Here is a 24,743-nt window from a genome sequence, read left to right on the forward strand (position 1 = left end):
CTAAGGATGGATCCAACGATAGGTGAATTAAGCCTTAAGTTAGCTGTTGTCCTCATTTATCGATACAGAAATTGGAGTGAGTGAAGTGCACATACACCAGTGCCCATGAAACACATTCATTAATGCATCTGCAATAAAAACTCTTGTTTAAGTGGATATAGGTTCCCTCACTGCACCAAAATGAATCTACTATGTTTTACTTTTTCCTACTATTCTTTGCACATATATGTCTGTCTAGCACAACAGAAAGGGCAAGCAGTGGGACAAAGGTCCTGCATCAATAGGATTCTATTTCTTTCCCTTCTGCTAATATCTCTAGAAATAGTGCCTGCAGACAGATTAAACTCAAAGACACATTTTAAATGTAATTCTACATTCAAAGAAATGTCAGTTATTTTAAGTTAGCAGAAAGAACCTTTGTCTGTAATTTCTATTCTAATATCTCCATACTGTTTGCATTTACCAGCGTGTAAATCTCATTAGTTACAACAGGAATTTCTTGCATCACTACCCCTCCCTCCTCCACACCCTTTCCTGCCAATACCTCTTAGTTTTGGTCCTAGCGTTAAATCTGTGAACAACACAGGCATTTTCTTTAAAAATCTGATTCCTATTTTGTGACTACAATAGACGACTACTTATTTACAGAATAAAATGAGAAGTGTGCAAACATCTACTTTCCACAAATCATTACAAGCAAAAAACAAAGTTTTCTAAACAGAAGAACATAGTTTATTTGTAATTATTTCCAAGCAGTGATGATTGAACATAATGAAGACATTTAAAAAAGGGGGTCGGAGGGTCAGCAGGAAAACGCAGAGGGAAGCTTCAGCTTTAAAACACTTCACTTAAAGGCATTAATTAACGGAACACCGTGAGCAGGCAGCTCCTGGTGCACTTGACGGAATAGCATGGCACATTTGTTTCTTTCTTGGGTCTTGCCCAGGGTGTGGAAGAGTCTGGCCTGAAAGTAAAGAACGTCTCTGAGCTGCTCTTTGCAGTCCACTTTTGCAAAATAAGTCTTGGCTTCATTTAGGTTCAGGATAGCTAATTCCAGAGCTGTCAAAATGGTGAGGAAATTCAATATTTAAAACTGTGTTCGTATAAACAGTACAATCCCACTCTAGGGAGGCCCATTATGGATTAATTTTTCAAATTAAAAGCACAGATTTTAGCAATTTATAAAATACTTGCTGACGTGCGAGAAATATTTTATTGCATCTTTTGTAAAAATAATGGTCTTGGCAACATGGGCATACAACTACAGCCTTTGCTATTCAAGCTTTGCTGCAAGGTATGGATGATAAAGTGTGCAGATTAACAATAACTATTGTAAATTGTGAGCATTTTCAAGATGGACATTGTTCTTTTGGCCCCAGTGACATTGTGAGTCCAGATTCAGACCCTCCCCCCCGATCTTCCCATTCGGTAACACTACCTCCCTTGTTTTTGTTTTTATTTTATTACCGATGATGATATATCTTTGTACTATTAAAATTCAAATATCTAAATTGGATTGAGCTCAAAAGTCGAGAAGTATAAATGTGCATAATTATTCTTCACTCTACCTTCTGTCTTCTTTTGTGGAGAGAGCGAAGCTGCAGAAGCAACCTGACATTTGGCCACCAAGAACATGGCACAGCCTTTATCCAGTACTGCCCCGTGAGCCAAGATAGGTTCTATCGCCGTATGCAGAATATTCAGTGCTTGTTCAGGAATACCAAGAATTAGCTGAAAGAGAAACATACTTTGCTGGTCTGAAATTGGTGCCCACAGGAAATAGCAGCCACTTCTGGTGAGGCCAACTAAGCCATTTGAACGCCACATCTGTTTTAAAAAGAACTGATAGTCCAGACAAGATTTTTAGCTTCTCTCCATAATCTTTTAAACTGTTCCCATTAGCAGAGATGAGGCACGGTGGTGGGGAATGCCAGTAGGAATCTGAATTGACTGGCAGACACTGCACAGTGTTGACAACCAGGATCCCCATCTGCCCAGAATAAGCAATATGAATGAACTCCATTAACCTGTGTTCCTTTTAAACTCAGCTCATGTCAACAAGTTCTGCTACTGCAAAGCCAACAAGATGGCATAAGAAATATCAATTGGAAAAGTGAAGGCAGTGCCAACTTATAACTGCATATTTTATAACATACTGAACCTAAAAGCCTCAATGACATTCAATTGTTTTTATAGACTTCCTTGAAAGATTTCACATTTTGAAATACATTTCGTTCTTTAAAAGCAATAACTGAACCCTGACAGGGTTATGTTCTTAAATCTAACAACAATAGCAATGATATCCAGATTGACAACATAAATGTTTGATTTGCAGCCTGTGAAAACATGTATCAAACTTACCTGGGAAAAAGCCAAGTTCAGAACAGTTTCAGAGGCCAAGTACTGTAGACGGTATTCTCTAGAAAGAGCGAGAGCCTGAAGCAGGACAGGCAGTGCTATTGTATGACATGAAGATCTCCAGTAAAGCTCTGCTATTGACAGAAGTACACTAAACAAAAAGAAGGGGAAAAAAAAAAAATGTAAAGTGACTCAGTTTTGCTGAAAATTTTGAAGTGTTTCCCCACCACACTAACCTCCAGAGAACAAGTAAGTGGAAGTCAATTATTTATCCCCAATAGTACCCTCTCATTTATTCTTAATAAGTTACAATACCACATGCACAATACATTTGAATTTCATCCTTAAAATGGATTCCACCAATTACCATGAATAAAATACTATTGTGATAAGTAACACTGAAAATTATGATTACACAGAGTAGAGAGAAACAATCTCTCTAAGTCTATTTTAGGCACAGTTGGTTTGTGTGGCTCTTTCACTCAACAGGGGAATTAACGCCCCCCCCTTTTTCTTTTATTAAAGGAAATTGTGGTTGCAAAACACCCACCCTTGACAGATTTAGTACTTGAAACTACTTTGAATTTAGTTTGAAAAGACTACTACATTTCAGCTTCAAAATATCCTTTATATCCATTTTTTTATTTTGTTATAACCCCCCCGCCCCGCAAACAAACCACTCATACCCCACACATGCCATAGGTAACCCCCCCCAACCTGAAAGTTGAATGTTCACACTGTCCATGAAGAATTCAATTCATACGTCCACTTTGATGATGGAAGTTTACCTATCATACTTCATTTCGGAGCTAAAACTCAGTTTGCTGAGTGCAAGCACGTGTAGTTAGGGGCCATTCCAAATGACTTTTAAAAGTGTTGGTACCAGCAAGTTCATTTAGCTCAGCAAATGAAAGCACATTTGTATTGCCACGGTAATGCTTCATTTTATCACCACCCAAAGTTTTACATTTAATAATTCTTCTATACTACATTTAATAAATCAGAATAGTCTCTTATCCAAACGGTGGATAAACTACGAATTAGTGAAGAAGTACAGAACAGATTGTGACTATTGATGTTAATTAGTGTAAAGTAGCTTTAATATTCAAGGAAGTTTCTAGAAATTAACTGTTCTTACCTAATCACCATCTCAGTGTTTTTTATATTTTGGCAGTGGATCAACAGTTTCTGCAAAAGTTTGTGCGCCTCTGACATTTGATTCTGAGCTTTCAATACAATGGCTTTTCTACAATAAAAAGAATTCCATTACCAGATGTTAATATTTTAGACTCAATCCTTCACTTGGATGCAATGGAAAAGCACGCTAGTGTTTTGTGTACTCAGCTTCTACACCTGTAAAAGTACTTTCTACCCAAGTGTGTAAAAATATAACCAAGGCCTGGGTGGGGATGTTCTGTTAATAACATGTAACTTTTATATAGCCCTTTTCATCCACAGATCTCAAAGCACTTTATAAAGGGAAGGGAAGTATTCCCTCTATTTTACAGATGGGGTAACAGGCAGAAATGAAGTAACTTGCCCATGGTCAATGGCAAAACCAGGAATAGACCCCAAGTCTCCTAATTTTTTTATACAAATTAGGTATTGCACCTAGCTCTTGGGATAGCCACAGTGAACAGATTTCAAAATAAATATATTAATGCAATCATAGAATAAATTTATAAAAAATTAGGGCGTAAATGCTTTGTAGCCATTAAAATAACCCTAGGGAGGTGGGTAAAATGGATTATACCAAGATCATTGTTTTAGGATAGTTATGGCAGAGTTAAAGAAGAAGGAAATATTACTGTAGTTCACTGAAGAAAGGTATGCCGAGAAAAATAATGTATTATCTCCAGCAAGCACTTTATTCCATCTTTATTTATTTCAGTGGGATGTTATTGCAAGATTTTTCTGTAGGTTGATTGTTTCTTACCTGTACACTCCTTCTATGCTATTAAGTGCTGTAATTCCTGCCACAAAAGAATCGGCGACATGGTATTTGCCATCATTCATAGCTCTATCAAACTGTATTTTCTGATCAAACAGCATCCACAGCTAAACCAAGAGTGTACAGAAATAAGTTTTAAGGAGAAATGCTGAATGTTCATTTTGCGATCCAAAGTTAAATCAACAGATATTAAATAGGGCTGCCAATTGCAGTTAGCTCATGAGATTAACTCAAACAAATTAATTGCGATCAAAAAATTTAATCGCAATTAATCGCAGTTTTAATCACTGTTAAACAATAGAATACCAATTGAAATTTATTAAATAGTTTGGCCATTTTTCTACATTTTCATATATATTGTATTCTATGTTGTAATTGAAATCGAAGTGTATATTATTTTTTATTACAAATATTTGCACTGTAAAAATGATAAAAGAAATAGTATTTTTCAATTCACCTCTTACAAGTACTGTAGTGCAAACTCTGTCATGAAAGTGCAATTTACAAATGTAGATTTTTTTTGGTTACATAACTGCATTAAAGAACAAAACTATGTAAAACTTTTAGAGCCTACAAGTCTACTCAGTCCTACTTCTCGTTCAGCCAATCACTCAGACAAAGTTTGTTTACATTTACAGGCAATAATGCTGCCTGCTTCTTATTTACAATGTCACCAGAAAGCGAGAACAGACATTTGCATGGCACTTTTGTAGCTGGCATTGCAAGGTATTTATGTGCCAGATATGCTAAACATTCATATGCCCCTTCATGCTTTGGCCACCATTCCAGAGAACATGCTCCCATGCTGATGATGCTTGTTAAAAAATAATGCAGTAATTAAATTTGTGACTGAACTCCTTGGGGGAGAATTCTAGTCCCCTGCTGTTTTATCTGCATTCTGCCATATATTTCATATTATAGCAGTCTCGGATGATGACCCAGCGCATGTTCATTTTAAGAACACTTTCACTGAAGATTTCACAAAATGCAAAGAAGGTACCAATGTGAGATTTGTAAAGATAGCTATAGCACTCAACCCAAGGTTTTAGAACCTTCCAAAAATCTGAGAGGGACGAGGTGTGGAGCATGTTTTTCAGAAGTCACACTCCGATGTGGAAACTACAGAAGCCGAACCACCAAAAAAAGAAAATCAACCTTCTGCCGGTGACATCTGATTCAGATAATGAAAACAAACATGCATCAGTCCGCACTACTCTGGATTATCATTGAGCAGAACCCGTCAACAGCATGAACACATGACCCCTGGAATGGTGGTTGAAGCATGAAGGGACATATGAATCTTTAGCGCACCTGGCACATAAATATCATGCAATGCCAGCTACAACAGTGCCATGTGAATGCCTCATCTCATTTTCAGATGACATTGTAAACAAGAAGCAGGCAGCATTATCTCCTGCAAATGTAAACAAACTTGTTTGTCCGAGCAAATGGGTGAACAATAAGTAGGACTGAGTGGACTTGTAGGCTCTGAAGTTTTACACTATTTTGTTTTTGAATGCAGTTTTTTGTACATAATTCTACATTTGTAAGTTCAACTTTCATGATAAAGAGATTGCACTACTGTACTTTTATTAGGTGAATTGAAAAATATTTCTTTTGTTTTTTACAGTGCAAATACTTGTAATAAAAATAAATATAAAGTGAACACTACACTCTGTATTCTGTGTTGTAATTGAAATCGATATATTTCAAGATGTAGAAAACATCCACAAGTATTGAAATAAATGATATTCTATTATTGTTTAAATCGCACAAATTTTTTAATCACTGACAGCCCTAATATTAAAGCACGCTATTTACAGACATAACTGCCTATATTCCTGTTTATTAAAGAAGTTGTCCAAGTTTGTTGGATGTAACACATTGTATCAATGAACACCTTCATTGTATCAATAAACACCTTCAGCAGAAATGTGTAGGTCTACTAAAGAAATATGCAAAAGAACCGCAACAGAGCTTACAGGATCACATTTAAAATAAAACTCTTTCCTCTAGTTATGTCCTGAATACTTGTTTTGTGGCAGTTTGACTCCCTTTGTAACGCAGAAAAAGAAAGATTGGAAAAAATAAGTTTGTTGGATCTAGAAAGCCTTAAAATGATGTAGATGCTGTCCCACAGATTTACCCCATTAGGGTGTTTCCCAGTTCCACACAGATCACAGCCTCCTCTCTTAGCTCAGAGTACTTGTATAGCACTTTGAACTTCAAGGCACTTTACAAATATTTAATCCTGATAATCCCCTGTGAGGGAGGTAAATATGATGTAGCTAGCATTACAGCTAAGCTGCACAGAAGGAACAGAGGGCATGGAAGGAAAATACAAATAGCTCTTCACTCTGAGGCACTAGTGAGATAACTTTCTCAAGTTTCAAACTGTGGTACATAATGTTTTCATGGCTTGCGTCTTTGTGCAAAATTTTTTAGGTTTCCCACTAGTGACAAGATTTACATGAAGCCAATTCAGATTGTCTAATGAAAACACATTTTATACAGATACAGTGGAATTAAGATGCACTGAAAATCAGATCTTATCCCCAACATATAACTCTGGTTAAAATGTCATGTGAATGTGTATTTTCTCTATGCAATAAAAGCCACACGTTACCTGTGCATGCTGACTACTGGGAGGGAATCTCTCTTTTAAATGTTTCAGTATTTCTGAAGCAGCGGCAAAACATCCCTACCACACAAGAACAGGAGTATGATGAGCAAGTAATAGCGTAAGCACTATTTTCCTTTCCTTAATTTCATCCCTGTACTCTTAGACATAAACAGCTGTTAAGAAGAAAAGCTAAATTTCCCTCACCTGCCAAAAATGTTGATCAGAACCACACATGCACACAGTTCATCAATAAAAGCCACTTTTTAATCACAGATCTTTGATTCTTCCCCACTCACGTGATTTTTTGTGCAACTCAATGTAAGCCTCACCTGTTCGGCATGTAGCTCAGCCAGGTGACACAATACTACAGCAAAAGATTCTGTGTTATTCTGCTGAACACCCACATTGACAGCTTCTAGACTGTTCATGCTCAGCAACATCTGGGCTTGCTGAAGTGCCATGGTGCTACAGTGAGAAGAGCTTCATTTACTTTCAGGCAACAAACATCAGAGATTTTTAATCTACACTCCAAAGTCATGATAAGTTGACACAGACTGCTTCTCTGGGCTTCTAGCTTTACAGTTTCCCCTTTTTGTTGTAAGTAACTGCTACCAGGACCTCCCCACTGGGCCAGCATATCGAGTGCTCACGAACAAGGCATCAACCCAGCTAAGACCTGAACATAGTTTCTATAAGGTGATGTTGAGGATGGGTAAATAGAGACATTAAAACTTTGTTCTATTTACAGATATAACATTGAGACTAAAATATCTCCTCCAGACTGTACCAGAGAGGTAGCCGTGTTAGTCTGCATCCACAAAAACAACGAGGAGCCGGTGGCACCTTAAAGACTAAGGGATTTATTTGGGCATAAGCTTTCGTGGGTAAAAAACCCACTTCTTCTGTGCAAATAAATCTGTTAGTCTTTAAGGTGCCATCAGACTCCTCGTTGTTCCTCCAGACTGTGTTTTAAATGAGCTGAACTAGGAAAACAAAACAATTCCCCCAACCTCGCCTGAGTAATAGCCTATATACTTGGTTTCAGCACATTAAACAGATGCAGTCACTTGTGCACTTGTATGACTGATGGTAAAGGCATTGCTTGAAACATTTAAAACATATATAAGAAACAAATCTGAGTTTGATGAGAGAAAATACCTGCGACCATATAGTCTCCAAATGGCAGTTTTCTGTGCTATACTAATATCAATAAGCTCTGACAAGCTATGTTTCCAGTGCAACAGATCAGAGTCCTTTAAGGCATCCATTAGCTTATTAGCGGTCTTTCCTGCAAAAGCTCTTTGCTGAACCAAGGACTGTATTCCCAGGGAAGCTAGATACTATGGAGAGGAAAATCAAAACAAACATATTAAACATATACATGCTACAGCTAAGTAGGAAGCACAAACTATCAAAATTCCCACCTAAAAAAGCAAGTTATTATTCAATATAGATAACAAAATGCCATTACAGAGATTTCTTCATATACGCAGTTAATACCACCTTGTAATGGGACGGAAAGGGAATCTGTAGTTTCCCACCCCACAGACCTGCAGCTGGTTATATCTGAGTCACTCCAGTGAAAAAAGTACTCACATGCGCACACACACACAGAGTTTTCTGCTTTTCCCTTGCCACTCCCTCAAAAAAAAATACAATTTCCACCTTCCATGGCTGATACACCATCTACACAATTAGTTCCCAATCCTTTGTCATATGCACCCCACCTGACTCCTCACTGCAACCCAGTTTCCCCCATGACTTCTACTTCCTCATCCCCAGCAATCTAGTGGCTGGGTTCTCTATTGGTTCTTGGGCGTCACAAAGTAGCCCTCTCTCTAAATAATCTAACGTCTGCTCTCAGTCTCCCCCATGTGAGCTACACTATTCCTTCTACTGCAGCTCGTTCTTTTATCTCAAACAGAAAAACTAGAGCGAGAGATAGACAAACACATTCTAACAGCCAGGAGACGTGGAGGAAGCTGGCATAAGAATTGCTGAGAGAGGGCTGCCCTGCAAGACCCAGCAGCTGGGACAGGGTGAAAGCCGAAGATCCCTATGGAAGCAAATCCATTGTGGTTTTTAATTTAATTATGTTAAGAAGAAAGAAAGACAGACAGAACGAAAGAGGCAGATTTTGAAATCTAAAATAGATTGGGTTAAATCTCAGCTATATAGATTCCTAAGATCAGCAAAAAGAAAAGCTACAGATCATACACTATATGTGAGTGCACACCCCCCCTTCTCCTTGAATAGAGTTAAGGGATGAGAGACTTACTGGCAATCCAAAATGTACAGCTTTTTTCACAGAGTGTTCTAACAGGACACAGCTATCTGATCTCTTCTGCTCCAAAATGTACAGCCAACTCTGGTATGAGAACAAGATAAAAACATCATTGCAAAGGCATGATAGTAACATATGTTTGTACAACAAGAGAGAGAGAGACACACACACACAAAAAAAAACTTGTGTGGTAACTTAAAACAAAACAAAACACAATTGACTTTTGAATCAAAGTCCCTCCTACAAAAGGCAGCAGCCCAGGAGGCTTCCATCTCAAGTCTGGAATGGTATAGAAAGTTATGCAAGGCACCCATATGGCTACCTTACACAGGACTTCTGGGATAACATCCTCTTTCAGCGCAAGAGACAGACTCACTCTCATGGAATGAGCCTTGCTAGAAAGTGGTGTTTTTCACCCTGGACGTACAAGTTTCCTTAATACAGTCTCAAAACCAACAAGACACTGAAGCCTTAGAACCTGCTCTGCTTCCCCAAGGAGAAACAGGTGACCTGTGTCACTTCGAGAGCTCCCTTCAGATAGATATGTTAACCCTTCTTCATATCAAGTGGACAACAGGAGCTCTTTTCTCCTCTCATGGGTTGAATACAACAAAGTGCTTGAAACTTTCTGAGCCAAAAAGCCGAGCTTAAAACTGTGCCATAATGCTGCAGTGTGTTTGGGAGGCAAAGAAACTGCCATAGACTAGGTATCTTCATCAGGTGGATCACCCCTCTTAGCAAAGCACTATTTACACTGCATAGATTTAGACAGGGACCTCTGCTGAGTGCTCTCTAGGTTGTAAATAAAAAATCACTGTAACACTCTATTAGTCTATTATGGACAGGAAAGAACTGAAAAAGAAGCTGCCAGAAAGGAGAGAGAGACTAAAATCTTTGCCCTTTTCCTCTTTCCATTGGCTGAGAGCCTTTTATGCTCACTCTCAGGAGAGCAGAGGGATACTGGAAAAAAGGTTTTTAAAAATTATCTTGAACAAAGTTCTTAAAAGTGCAAAGACTAAAATATTCAAAGCATTGTGTATGGGGTTTAAATGCATGACCCCCCACTAAAATCAAGCAGAGTTGCACAACTAAAAAAACCCCCAAGCCTCAGGACAGCTCCTTGATATTTACTGAAGAAATAAAGTACCAAAAAAAGTCATCCTGAGGCAGGGAAATAATTTTTAAACTACTACCAAACACTTGACATAGCTACAGCAAATGCAACAAAAGTCTAATTGAGTCGAGAGACAGATGGTTAAGACAAAGGCAATGTATTCCTCTCCCCCCACCCCAAGCATGGCTGCCTTACCAAGCAATGCTGCAAGCAAACGTGATCATTGGACTCCTGTGCAATTCTGATGGCTTCCTGGAGAGCAAGCTCAGCTTGCCGACTATCAACAAATCAAAGATAGAGCACATTAATAGTCTGTTAACAATGACAAGTAGTATTATGAAGTCTCAAACATATGCTGATCTAAAGGATACATATCCCACTTAGAAGCGAACTCCAATTAAACAGTTCAGATGAGAGTATTTCCTCATATCTACTTTTTTGTTAGCCTCTACAGTTCATGAGAAATTAATTGTAACCCATTACTGGGCCTTAAAGCACATGTATATGTTCAAATATGCTCTGATATTATTCTGATGAGTGCCATATAAAATACCTGCCTAGGTAGAAAGTGTTTATACTCATAATCTTCCAGACCCACCTCCCATCACTACCAACTGTGATTTGTCCAGTCAGGTGGCAATGTATGCAGGCCTAAATTACAAGTTTCTTTGTGGGGAGGGACCTCTCTCATGTGTATGTGGAACACCATGCACATCTACAGCACTGCAAACAATAATACCCCCCTCTACCAAGAGACTATTAAACAACAAAAAAAAAAAAAACACCACCTGCAAAGTATACTCTCCAACTCATCTGATCATTATCATTGTGAGAGTAATAGGTTGGCAGCTACAGTTGCTCCTGAACATGTATCAGTTATAAGCAAGCACTCACACCTTCTGACCCCATGTGGTCGTGGGAGTGCAGCAGGTAAAGATCTAATTCCCTGGGAAACCGTTATAATTGGACATAAAAAGAACCTCAAATCTTAGTATATTCCAAATGGTTCAGCCAACAGGAGGACCAAAAGGATGTTAAAATCAAATCAAGATTCAAGGACGGTTATAATCACAGCCCATCTGTGCTTGCTCCCCAACTACACAGAGTCCTCCTCCTCCTCTCCTTATGTAACTTTCAGAAAACAATAGCAGCACAAGGTCTATCTGTTCAGTATAAGAGATGTAGCAACTTGTGTTTCTTAACTATGCAGCAAGATGTATTAACTTACTAATGGCCAAACCGACAATGCAGCGCAGCTAGATTAAGAGCAGCGTATCTCAGACTTCGGCCATAACCTTCATCTCCATTGCTTTTGCTTTCTGCTCCAGTGAGAATCAAACGGTCAAAATAGTGAAGGAGGCTGTGCGTTGAACTGAAGACATCTTGTACTCTAAGACTATTTAAGTAGCTTAAATAATGCTAAAATTTAAAGCAGAATCAGCTTTAATTAAAACAGAATTGGTAACACAATTTTTAGATTTATTTTGTATCTTCTTACTGAGAAAGGTGGCAGTAGGATCGTCTGTGAATGAGTGTGTGTTTAGCAGGAAACATCAATGCAAACTACACGATTTATACAGTTCAGATCTACTGGAATAAAGCTGACCATGTTTCCTTTATATCAAATGACCCTGCTCCAAAATGGAACAAGGAAAGGCTTGCTCATCACAGCTAATATTTTCAACATCTCCCCACCAGTCAGTGGTCCTGAGGCAAGATGTCTATCTACAAGGTATGAACCTACAGCTCTTACTCATGTGAGACTGCTCACATGGGTACGGGCTACAGGATCAGGCCCAAAACATGTAGTACAGGCCCATGACTGACATTATTCTGTCAAACATTTCGCTTTCAGAATTCAGATCATTTAATAACCAGACCTGAAATTAATAGCCAGTGTACACTCCATCTAGTACTGATCACTGGTACATTTCTTATATTCACAACGTTTAGGAGCGTAAACTGTTTCATGTTACGCACGACAACTTAATGTCAGAAAGACAAGTAAGTCTCAGGCCCCATTTCAAAAAGGAACTTAAAACACATGCCTAACTTTTTGCACTAGAGTAGCACCACTCAAGTCAATGGAACCTGTGCTTGAAGTTGGACACGTGTAAATTCCTAACTGAATTATGCTCTCTGTGTCTTTAGAAGGAGTCCTATCCTAAAATACTATATTAACATACACAGAGATAATACAGATATGTACAAATGTTTTGTATTTCAGTGTACACTACAAGTTATACAAAATAAACTGTATTTTAGAAATAGGAAGAACTGTACCATGAGCATGTTGGGTTGAGGGGGAAAGACACTTACTGCTTCAGCAAAGTCTGGATTAAACTTCAGCAAATTGTTCAATTCCTTTTGTAAAAATGCTGGAGTAAGAGCTTTTGTCTCGTCATTCTTTAATAAAGAAGCCTAGAATAAAAGGGCAAATTGTTGTTAAGTAACTAGGAATGGAGTGGTAGAACATTATATAAATAGATGCTAGTCAATTTATTATCTGTATAGCTTCAGTTACATAAAATTTCATAAGGGTTGTGTCTGCTATCATGTTTAAATATTGCAAATGGCGATTTTACTCTCAATTAAATTGTAGTACTCACATTTAGAGACCACAATCACTTTGACTAACATGGAAAAACTGGTTTAAGATAGAGATTTCTTCAAGTTTCTCTCTTTGGAGATTGATTATATTGGACTTCTGACTTAAATTTATACCTGACTGCTCACAAAAAAATTCAGGTAGCTATACAAAAACGATTCATTTATTTACTTTGGGAAGAATACTGATAAATGGGAAACTCAAAAAAAATTCCAGTTACTATAGTAATCATATGTGATCACAAGACTCCAAATCTCAGGAAAAATCACTGAACATTCCCATTTCTCTTGCTCCATAATATTGTCATTTTATTTGAAGAGGTGACTTCTATACACATGCATGATTACTATATAATGAATTAGTTAAAAATCTAGAATGAAGTGAAAATATACCACTGTAGTTAAATTCATAAATTTATATAACAGCACAGCAGCAAGAGTGTACACAAAAATTGTACACTAGATGTAGAATTAAAGAGACCAGTAGCATTTAACAATTACTAAGAGACCTTCAAATGTATAAGAAGTACTTTATGCTATTGTATATATTTAATATTGCTACCATGCTCCAGAGGTCTGATTGTGCTCTGTGTGTGTTTAGTTTCTCTGCATATATTTACTTGCAGGAATGATCAATGAAACAGGAAATTTTAAACATATTTTGGAGAAACCAATTGGAAAGTATAAACTACAAATATTTCCATTGGAAACCTGATTCTGAAACACTCATTCCACGACTTATGTGTCTAGTTAAAACAGTTTGAATTTCAAGTACTCACAATGAATTATTCCCACACGAGATACAAACCGAGAATTATTCAACAAAATAATTTCTAATTCATACAAGAAAATGTGACGTTTGTTGATCATTCATAAAACACAGAGGTGAAATTTACATTATGAATTATTGCCCAGCGCTATTCAGAATTAACATACCTGCTGAGAAAGAAAATATTCTGCTTGCTTCTGGGAGAGAGGCCCACTACAAGATATTTCTTCTTCCCTGTTAAACAAACAATGGTTAGAAAATAAAAGCAGTGAAAAAGAATCAGAAGGCTACTGCTGTGTAGCTTATACTGTAGCTATAATAAAATAGGAACATTGGAGGGAGATACAAAAAATAATTACATTTTATCAGAGGCCACACACACAATTTTAGTTTATAAAGTATTATGGTACATCATCCGTGCTCAACTGCAAGTGTGAAAAGTAACCAGGGGTACAGAGATTAAACTTTAATAAAAGAATAAAACCTGGCACATGGAAGCCACAATACAGTAGTCAGCCACACAATTATTAGGTTTTAATAGACAAAAACTAAATACAGTATACAAATATGTCTGAAGAAAAACAAACATACCACCTTGATGTCTCAACTGGTAAAGAGACCATGCCTGAATTTTAATCTTCAGTCAGCAGAGACTATGAGCAATGTGAGCAATGTTCATGATCTCCTCAAGGAAGCTGATCACAAATAGGATCATGGCACTGTGCACAGCAAGATTAGTTCCAAAAAGCAACTGCTTTGCTAGAAACAGAACTTTGTTCAATGGGAAAACAGAAAAATACAACAAAAAGTAAAACTCTGAGAACAATTAGATAGATTCCCTGCCTTCAGGAAAGCACAGAAAAGCTCAAGGACACAGAAAAGTCCAACTGCTGAAAACACAATGTGTATATGAAAACTACTTTTATTTAAAGATTACGTTGAAAAAAAAAGTCACTTTTACTACATCAAAATCTTCATTGTTAGCGTTAATAATAGTATTAAGAGGGGACATACAAAATCAGAAGTGCTAAGTGAAGGGAGAGAAAGTGGCACCGCCATCTTATACGGTGGTACTATACTTAATTGAAAATAGAATTATTGCAGATTTTAGAGTTGCAGTTCAGAAATGCTGCCACATGGTGGCACCAAAGAAACTGAGTGGCCATCTCAGCACAAAAATATATAAAAAAAGTTTATCTTGCTCTCTGCAAAAACTGACCATGACCCATCCTCTTCATATGAATTTGAATTCACCATTAATGAACGGTGCCATTGTAGAAAGATGAGAGTGCAGTATAGAATTCCCATCTACCTCCTTTTGTGCCATAATATAAAGCAAGCCACCTTACAATAAAAATAGTTGGAGCACTGTAGGATTCATACAAGGTTCAGGCACTCGGCAACATTCAGGGCACACCCAGAGTGTTGTGCAGGAGCTGTGCACACACAGCTCCTCTCAAGGGCACGAACCTTAGAATCTCGCCCAGATGACATGAACCGTGGGAAGCCTCCCAGGACTGGGCTCAAGGCCCAAGAGCAAGGAATGCGGTAGATAGAAATTGGTAAATAAGAACGTTAAACAAAGCCAGTGTATTCCTTTTATCTGTTGGAGAATGTAAGGCGAGGGGGGAGAGAAAAAGAATAAAGGAGAGGGTGGAAAGCTGACAGGCAGAAGTCCGTTGGCAGACCAGCTTGCTTGCTTGAAGCTTTGTGCTGTCTTGTCATTGGCGCCCAACTGGCGCCCAAACGTGGGGCCCTCAGCACTCACCTCGCCCAGCAAGGGTTTCAGACGCGTCACTCATCCGCTTTGCGGATCCCGGTGAGTATTTTTTGTCGTGGTAAGTATGGGAAGCTCCCTCTCTGCTTTGCAAGTGCAACACCGCAATGAGCTACAGTATTTGCTGCATAAGGCTCAGCATGATTGCCCCACTCAAGAACTCACTCTCCTGCTGCAGGAGGTGAGTGCCCAATGCCCATGGTACCCTGAAGCCGGAACCCTTAAGCTAGCGGACTGGGAGCGGTTGGGCCAGACATTGCACAAAGAGCCTCGGGCGCCCGTGCAGGCTTTACATGCCTGGCACCTCTGCCGCGACGCGATACAGCGTGTCGCCTCGGACAGGCCTCCCTCGCGAGGCTGGTGATCTCGCCACTTCCGTCCGCTCCTGCAGCCATCCCCCCTCCTGGCGATGCGACACAGCGTGTCGCCTCGGAAAGGCCCTCTCCCGCGCCAACAGAGGGGCTGCCGATCCCGCCACCCCCATCCGCTCCTGCAACCATCCCTCCTGCTGCTTCGCCCCCAGTGCCTCTATTACCACCACCTCCCTTGCCTTCCCCACCGGAGCCGGTGTGTGATTACCATCCCCCCATGGGGCCCCATGCTCCAGGGCCCCCTGGGGGGTCGTCCGCGGCTGCTCAGGGGCTTTCGCTGGTGCAACAAATGGTTCACGCAGCGAAGACTCGCTCAGATATTACAGCAGAGGAGCTGGCTGATCTGGTCTCAGTTTGTCCGGTGACCTGGCAAGATGATGGCCAGGGCAACCAGGTTGCAAACTGGGTCAGTTTGCCTTACTCGGTGATCAGAGAGGTAAAGAAAGCGATTCGTGACTTCAGTGAGACCACATACATACGTGCTAGTCAGGCCGAAGGGCTAGGTACTGGGTACACCCTGATCCCTGAAGATTGGAAGGCGCTGTTGCGCATGATGCTGACGCCCAGTCAGTATGTTATTTGGCTTAGTGAGTATCGGCAGATGGCGGAACGCCAAGCCCAGGTATATAGAGAGCAAGGTATCATTTATGAGCACTTGGCAGGGGAGGGCCAGTTTGCTACCGTTCAGATGCAGTCTCAACTCCCTCAGGCCATCTTCCCCATTATTTCCACCTGCGCCCAGCATGCTTTCCGGAAGGTCCCGGATTCAGACAAGCCTACCAAAAGCTTTGCCAGTATCCGTCAGGGTGCATCAGAGTCCTTTATGGATTTTACCAACAGATTGCAGGAGGCTATCCTCTGACAGGTGGATAGCCCTGCAGCAGCTCAGGAGATCCTGTTAAAAATGGCGGTTGAAAATGTGAATGATTGCCGCCGTGCTCTCCAGGCGGCACAAGCCTCTGGAATTCTAGAGCTGTCAGACATGCTGCGGGCATGCCAAAACATCGGCACACAAGCACATAAAGCTGGGGTTCTGGCCGCCGCCCTGCAGAAAAAGTGGGAAGGAGGGGAAACGTTGTTACCGCTGTGGTAAGGAGGGTCACTTTCAGCGGGAATGCCGCTCATCGACGGCGCCCGCCCGCCCCTCAAAGAAGTGCCCCAAGTGTCGGAAGAGCTATCACTGGGCTAATCAGTGTCGTAGCGGGTCGGGAAACCGCACAACGGGTCTCCCCCGAACCCAGGGCCAAACAGGGGTATTTCCCACTCAGACAACTGTTCCTCTGCCTTAAAATCCATAGATTCCATGAGGACGGCGACTGCTGGAAGTGCAGGGCTGGATTTGATTATGCAGGAGGACGCTGATTTTCAGTTGCCGGGGGAGGTTTGCGCCATACCTACACAAGTGACGGCACCTCTCCCCGCCGGATTTGTGGGTCTGGTTTTCCCTCGCTCACACACTGGGAAACAGGGTTTTTTTGTCATCCCAGGGGTCACTGACGCTGATTACACTGGTGTTATTAAGGTTCAGGTGTGGACCCATCTTCCGCAGTCGCTCCCGCGTGGACGGTCAATTGCGCAATTGATTTTAGTCCCCTATCAGGTGCCAGCCGCAGAGGATCGAGGCCGGGGCAGGAACGGCTTTGGATCGATGCTGTCTCAGTTGCCGTCTCACAACACATCCTCTCCACTTGTTGCTCTAACAATGTCGGTCCACCCCTCGAAACCTTAGTTAACACTTCTCTTAAATAATGTTCCTTTTACAGGGCTGGTGGACACTGGAGTGGATGTTACGGTGATTTGTGATCCGGAGTGGCCAGTCGGTTGGCCAACAGTTCCTTCTAAAGAGTTGTGGGGGATCGGGGGTAGCAAACCCGGGGGCCAAAGTTTGTCTTGGGTCACGGTCTCTAAACCAGGAGGCCGTGCCCTTGCTACAATCCGCGCTTTTGTACTCCCTGTCCACCTCAATATTTGGGGCCGTGACTTACTTGTAAAGCTGGACACCACCCTCGATATTAATATATAATGGCCCAAAATCCTCCCTCACCCACCTTGCCATCCGCATTACCATTGGTATGGCAATCCTTAGAGCCCGTATGGATTGACCAGTGGCCCCTCCCCCTCGAAAAGCTGAAAGCGCTTCATTCATTTGTACAACAACATATACATGCATAGCGCTTGGAGAGCTTCACTAGTCCTTGGAACTAGCTGCTGTTATTCTGGCCTTTCAACTTTTTGCTGATTGTCCCTTTAATTTGATTGTGGACACGCATTATGTTGATCAGGTAATTGATCATTTACCCCTTGCCCTCATCACCCCTCAGGTCGATGCAGACCTTCTTCGCCTGTTTTTGTCCTTACAGTATCTCCTCACCACTCGTAATTTCCCTTATTTTGTTGCTCATATTTGCAGTCATACCCCTCTGCCTGGGCTACTCACTGAAGGCAATGCGCGCGCTGATCGCGTGTTACGTGGTCAGGTAAATTCCCTTTTTTCTGACCCCATCGAAAGCCATTTCTTTTTTCATCAGTCTGCCTCTGTTTTGGCCCGGCAGTTTTACATTCCTGCTGATCATGCACGTTCTATTGTTTGTTCCTGCCCCCACTGTGCCACTGCTGCCCCTACCTTTTCTTATGCCGTTAACCCCAGAGGTACTGCAGCGAATCAGCTGTGGCAAATGGATGTCACTCACGTGCGACAATACCGCCCCTATTCGTTTTTACATGTTTCCATTGATACCTATTCGGGATTCCTCTGGGCGACCCCACAGCGTGGGGAAGCCACTCCCAAAGTTATTCACCATTTGCTAGCCTGTTTCACTGTTATGGGTCGCCCGAGCCAGATAAAAACGGATAATGCCCCAGCCTATTGCTCCACAGCCCTCTCCACCTTTTGTGCCCAATGGGACGTCCGTCTCAAACACGGGATCCCTTATAATTCCACAGGCCAAGCTATTGTTGAACGTGCAAATCGCACGCTAAAAACCTTGCTCAACAAACAATTAAAACAAGGGGAGCTGCGTCTCCGAACCTTAGGAGACATTCAGCAACAAATGCATATCCTTTTATTTACTTTAAATAATTTAACGCTGAACGCAGCTCAGCAGACCCCCACGGATTGGCATTTTCATAAGTCCGAGGTACTGGAAAGACCGCGTCTATTACCGTCAGCTGCCCGATCCGCAATGGTTGGGCCCAGTACCTTTAATCACCTGGGGTCGGGGATATGCTGCTGTATCTCTCCCTGCAGGACCGTTGTGGGTTCCGGCCTGGTGTGTGTGACCGGCACTGAAACAGCATGGCGTGGCACCAGGGGCTATCGAACCCCATACCGGAGTTTCAGCTGACCTTGGAGGAGAATCTGGTGCCTCCCGGGTCGACAACGGCGGGACGGAAACGGAGGAGGCGTAGCGTCCCAAGCCAGCCCGTGACTTGGGGAGCAGTAAAAGCATTGGTCGCCGCGGCTCAACGAAGACTGGCAGCAAACCAACAGCCAGAGACTCCTGAGACTTTGCTTGTGGCAATTCTCGCCCAAATTACTGCTAATTCTGTATTGATTGTATGCCTTTTGTGTCTGCTATTTCCTGTAGGGGTTGGCTTGGGAGCGCTTCCTCCGTTACAGGCCCGAATGACATGTAACCTATGGGAAAGGCTGGTTTCAATAGCAAATGTTACCCACTTTTGTTTATCTGATTTTGTAGCAGCTGAAGAATTGTTAGGTACATGCCTTATTCCAGTATGTCATCACCCTGAGGAAATTGGGAATGAGATGATGCTCGCTGCTTACGCGAACCTCTCTTCCCAGTACTCTAGCATGGCTAATTGGGGCCCGGCCAATTACACTTTACCTTCTTAAGCTTATTTTTTGCTGTTGCTGTGTGCAATGTATTTCCTTTTTGTTAAGGCTTTGTCGAGACCTGCCCTGGCAGGCTCCACGAGTTATGACCTCGTCTGTCCGGGAGTTAATTGGCTTGCAAAAGCAAATTGATGGCTATCATGAGATGGCCGAGCACAAATAAACAAAAAAGGAGGGGATGTAGGATTCATACAAGGTTCAGGCACTCGGCAACATTCAGGGCACACCCAGAGTGTTGTGCAGGAGCTGTGCACACACAGCTCCTCTCAAGGGCATGAACCTTGGAATCTCGCCCAGATGACATGAACCGTGAGAAGCCTCCCAGGACTGGACTCAAGGCCCAAGAGCAAGGAATGCGGTAGATAGAAATTGGTAAATAAGAATATTAAACAAAGCCAGTGTATTCCTTTTATCTGTTGGAGAATGTAATGCGCGGGGGGAGAGAAAAAGAATAAAGGAGAGGGTGGAAAGCTGACAGGCAGAAGTCCGTTGGCAGACCAGCTTGCTTAGAGCTTTGTGCTGTCTTGTCATTGAACCGCAAAAGGAGCATGAGATGTTCCATCCAGGTTAACTATTCCATAGGGTTTTTGGAGATGGCTGAGGTTAGCTTCTAAGAATGATGAAGGGGGGTTGGTTTTTCTAGTTTTGTTTTTTTAAGGTGGCTGGCTGAGTTCCTATTTGATCTATCATTTTAATGCTGCTGGGAGTTATGTTGTACTACTAATTATATGTTAGAGCACCTAGAACCTTGTATAAGTGGTTTTTTATTATTTTAATCTAAATAAATAAAAACATAGTAATTGAAAATTGCTTTCTGGAACCTGTAGTCTATATAGGCTATGCCTCCACACTGAAGATCAAAGCAGTTACAATCTGCTCTACTACCCGAGTTAGAATCCCAAAGGCTGTGCCTGCTTAGTTACCTGTGATAAACACACGCATAAGGTTTATCGTGACATTAACAAAAGGTAGGATACTTCTTTAATGCGAGTGTGGCCTTCGGTGGGACAAAGTTTTGAATCCCTGTTTTGACATGTAAAGAGGAATTTTTAATACAATTAGTGTGGAAGACTCTCTAGAAAGTGGAAAGACTTTACGGAAATCATTAAAAATTACCTTAGAGGTACATCGAGTTCTTCTTTTTCCATTTTCCCTTCGAGTTCTTCAGTATTTGTCAGCTCCATATCGGTCTCATCAATTCCAGCTTTTTTCTCATCATTCTGATAGTACTGTTGAAGTGCAGTGTAAAGTTTATAGACCTGACTGAAAGAAAGCTTGTTGTATGCCAAGATCATGTGGCGCAGAAATAAACCTATACAAGGAAAATATGTTACATTTGAACACAGAGAAAGATAGCTAGTTGTGATGCCTAGTAGTTTTAGATCAGAGACTGAAAGTCAGTATTCCTGGTTCCAGCACTAACTGGGAGTGTCAACTTGCATTTCACTTCACCTCAGTATACCAATCTATAAAAGTGGCCCAATAATTCTCACTGCCTCTCAGGTGCATTGTCAAGCTTACCGTAGGGCCCAATTCCACAGGTAATCTGATCACAGAACTCCTATTAAGACCAATAAGAACCGCTAATGGTGTTGCAATGTGAAACATTTTTGAACAGATGCATTCTTTGTATACAGTTTTATTAAAAGCCTGAGTATTTGTCCTAAGTGGTGTGCTTGTAATTGTTTTTCAAATATAAAAAGAAAATCTGTATTATGAATGGATTTCCAGGACAAAAGTGAAAGAATATAAAATACTTACCTACTACACTTGTTTTGTGAACTTCTGGTTCTGTCCCAGTAAATGAATCTGAAAGGTCATCAAAAAATTGTTCCATGTCTTTCAACTCCCCTTCTGCCATCAGTTTTATCCTAAACAGGAAAAGAAGTTTATAGAAATGTTCCCTTCCAATCCTGACCACCAAAATAAATCTCACATGAAAAAAAACTTCCTTATTTCAGGTGTTGGAAGAATGAGACACAAACCTAAATGGAACCAAATGGTTATTAGTTCACTTATACCAAAAGTGTTTCTAAATTTTTGAACATCTGGAAAAATGATCACTGATCACTTTAAAAAAAGAAATTGCATGTGATTTCTTTTTTACGTGGAAAGGAAAATGCACCAAATCACAACATGTTAAATCATCAAAAGCATAGGTTGAGTGGTAGTTACTGTAAGGAAAAAATACGCTGTATGCTACACTTCCTTTCTGTCTTTTTTTTCCTTTCTAGTTTCCAAGGAAATACATTCTCTAAAAATCAACTAAGTTTAAAATATCTGTTACGTTTCTGTTACCAAACTTTAAAGAAAGTGATTAAATCAATCATATAAAATCACAGATGCTAATAAAAAGGAAAAGCAATTAGATGACATGGCCCTATCTCTCTGGGGAAACAGGATACAGTCCCCAGCCAAAGGATAAATCAAATAAATTACCTTATTTGCACAGAATTTGCTAAATTAGGACAGGATTCTTCAATAGCCTTATGCAATCGTGACAATGTCATATCAGGACCCTATACAAAATAATAAATCAACTTTAGAAATCCAAACAGTCAATTTGGACCCAGAAAAAACAGCAGCTTTGCATCACTATACATGTTAATGGCTGTTATAAAAAGGGCTGTGATCAATTTTCTCCATGTCTACTGGAGACAGGACAAGTAGTAATGGCTTAATCTACAGCAAGAGAGATAAAGATTAGGAAAAGCTTTCTACCTATAAGAACATCTGGAAAATAGTTAAGCTCTAGAATAGACTTCCAAGGGAGGCTGTGGAATACCAGGTTTCAGAGTAACAGCCGTGTTAGTCTGTATTCGTAAAAAGAAAAGGAGGACTTGTGGCACCTTAGAGACTAACCAATTTATTTGAGCATAAGCTTTCGTGAGCTACAGCTCACTTCATTGGATGCATACTGTGGAAACTGCAGAAGACATTATATACACAAAGACCATGAAACAATACCTCCTCCCATCCCACTCTCCTGCTGGTAATAGCCCATCCAAAGTGACCACTCTCTTTACAGTGTGTATGATAATCAAGGTGGGCCATTTCCAGCACAAATCCCGGTTTTCTCACCCCCCACCCCTCTCCAAAAACCACACACACAAACTCACATCCGATGAAGTGAGCTGTAGCTCACGAAAGCTTATGCTTAAATAAATTGGTTAGTCTCTAAGGTGCCACAAGTACTCCTTTTCTTTTTACCATTATAATGCTGGAGGGAAAGCGGGGTTTAGGGTGGAGGCTGACAGCTCGCAAACCCCCCATGTAATAACCTTGTGACCCCCGAGGGGTCCCAACTGCCAGTTTGAGAAACCCTGGTCTAGGTTTACTTGGTCCAGCCTCAGCACAGGGGGCTGGACTTGATAACTCCTATGATTCCATAATATCACAAAAACATAACAGCCCAGGCACAAAAATTCTTAGCCACCCTAATTACAGTAGCAGCATTCCTCTTGCCCAGTACCAAACGCACGCTTGCCCAGGTGAGGCGCAGGGAGGACTCTCTTCTGCAGCAGAATCCCCATCCCCATCCCCAACCCCAGCCCTTATTGGGGGACAGCCCCTCTCCACCCTCCCTTGTCTGGGGGCACCCACCTTCCCTTAGATCCGTGAGGAAGATCCATGCTCTAGAAACACTTGCTGCCTCTTTCTCCCGCGGCCCCCGCACTGGGGATGTCCAAACGCTCCCCAGGCAGCCCCTATTACCTGGGGGCAGCCCAACCCTTTCCACCTGGGGAAGACCCCGTCCCAGCCCTACAGCTCCTTCCCCTCCCAGCGCCTGCCCCCTCCTCAGGCGGCCCATTGCCCCCCCGACCTGCAGCAGCGGCAGCAGCAGCCGGTTGAGGCGCCGCCTCTCCAGCAGGCTGAGCTGGGCCCCGGCCCGGCCCAGCTCGCTGAGCAGCACCAGCAGCGCCATCTTGTAGGGGGTGACGCAGTCCTTGATGCCGAACACGTTGGCGTGCACCACCCCGTTGGTCATCATAGGGTTGAAGTAGAGACTCTCGTGCACGCTGGCCATGGCCGAGCCGGGCGAGGGGGGCCCAGGCGGCCGCTGCTACCACAGCCCGAGGCTTCAAGAGCCTCCACCAACTCGCCAGGCCGCCATCCCCATCTCCCGGGCAACCACCGTCCCCCAGAACAGCCAATCGTAGGAGCCGCTCGCAGTCACGTGAGCTCGCAAACAGCCAACCAGAGCCAGGGAGCGAAGCGAGACGAAGCGGCGGTGGCAGGGCGCAGGGCGGCGCAGGGCCGGCGGGAAACCTGAGCCCGGCCCTGGCGAGAGATTAATGCGGGGGCGGGAGTATGGCGGGAGCGGCGCTGAGGGGGAGACATAGATAGCGGGGGGCCCGGGAGAGAGATTGGGGGGCCGGGGAGAGAGATTGGGGCGGGGCATGGGAAGGGGGGGAAACACGAGTGGGGACCTGATGGAGGGAGACACTTGGGGGCGCGCTGGGCGGAGTGGGGGGACACTTGCAGGAGGGGGGGCACTTGGGGGAGCCCTGAGTGGAGAGGGGAATATCTGCGTGAGGGGAGTGTCGGGCAGAGGGGGGCACTCTGGGAGGGGAGACACTTGGGAGGAGTGCTGGGGGGTCTGGGCAGGTGGAGGGTTTGGGGACCTTTTCTCCACATACATCGTTCTCTTTTTCGTGTCTCCTAAGAAACCAGACTGCCTGGTCGAGGGAGCTTCTTTGTGACAAAAAAGCCAATGAAATATATATATGTGTGTGTTGGGGGGAATTATACCACTTCAAGGCTGCCTTCCAGAGGTGTAGAGGCAATGTACCACTTTTCCTCATTATGGCTAGTGTACCAGGATAAGGGACTGAGGAAAAACTGGGCTTACTCTGTGCCTTGCCTCTTCTGGGTTGTAGTTTTGGACCTTTGGGGCTCTGCCTATCCAAAGTATGTTAGGACAACTGCCCTTGAACAGAGCTAGCTGTTCACAAGCATCCTGATCTCCACTGTAGATCAGCTGCACAACAGGATCTGGCTCAACAGTATGTGGACAATTGAGTATTTTAGCCTAC

The 24,743-nt window shown here is 42.3% G+C and overlaps 1 protein-coding gene across 4 annotated transcripts; it reads right to left on the minus strand.

The window, feature by feature from the left end:
- Positions 1-709: 709 nt before the first annotated feature.
- On the minus strand, positions 710-23,856 carry ANAPC5 (anaphase promoting complex subunit 5). Of its 4 annotated transcripts, none has more exons than XM_073313305.1 (17): positions 23,531-23,856; positions 22,147-22,226; positions 21,469-21,578; positions 20,824-21,019; positions 13,874-13,940; positions 12,650-12,751; positions 11,559-11,749; positions 10,526-10,607; positions 9,211-9,300; positions 8,091-8,272; positions 7,262-7,397; positions 6,936-7,010; positions 4,295-4,416; positions 3,497-3,604; positions 2,362-2,509; positions 1,569-1,731; positions 710-1,059 (listed from the first exon to the last, which is right to left on the minus strand). In XM_073313305.1, the coding sequence occupies exons 1-17, from the start codon at positions 23,732-23,734 to the stop codon at positions 845-847; spliced, it is 2,271 nt and encodes a 756-aa protein (XP_073169406.1). In that variant the 5' UTR covers positions 23,735-23,856; the 3' UTR covers positions 710-844. The 4 variants fall into 4 exon arrangements, with proteins under 4 accessions (XP_073169406.1, XP_073169409.1, XP_073169407.1 ...); XM_073313308.2 differs by lacking the exon at positions 23,531-23,856 and adding an exon at positions 23,311-23,438; XM_073313306.1 differs by lacking the exon at positions 6,936-7,010.
- Positions 23,857-24,743: the final 887 nt, after the last annotated feature.

This window comes from Lepidochelys kempii, chromosome 15 (genome assembly GCF_965140285.1).
Source record: "Lepidochelys kempii isolate rLepKem1 chromosome 15, rLepKem1.hap1, whole genome shotgun sequence".
In the NCBI taxonomy this organism is placed as follows: Eukaryota; Metazoa; Chordata; order Testudines; family Cheloniidae; genus Lepidochelys; species Lepidochelys kempii.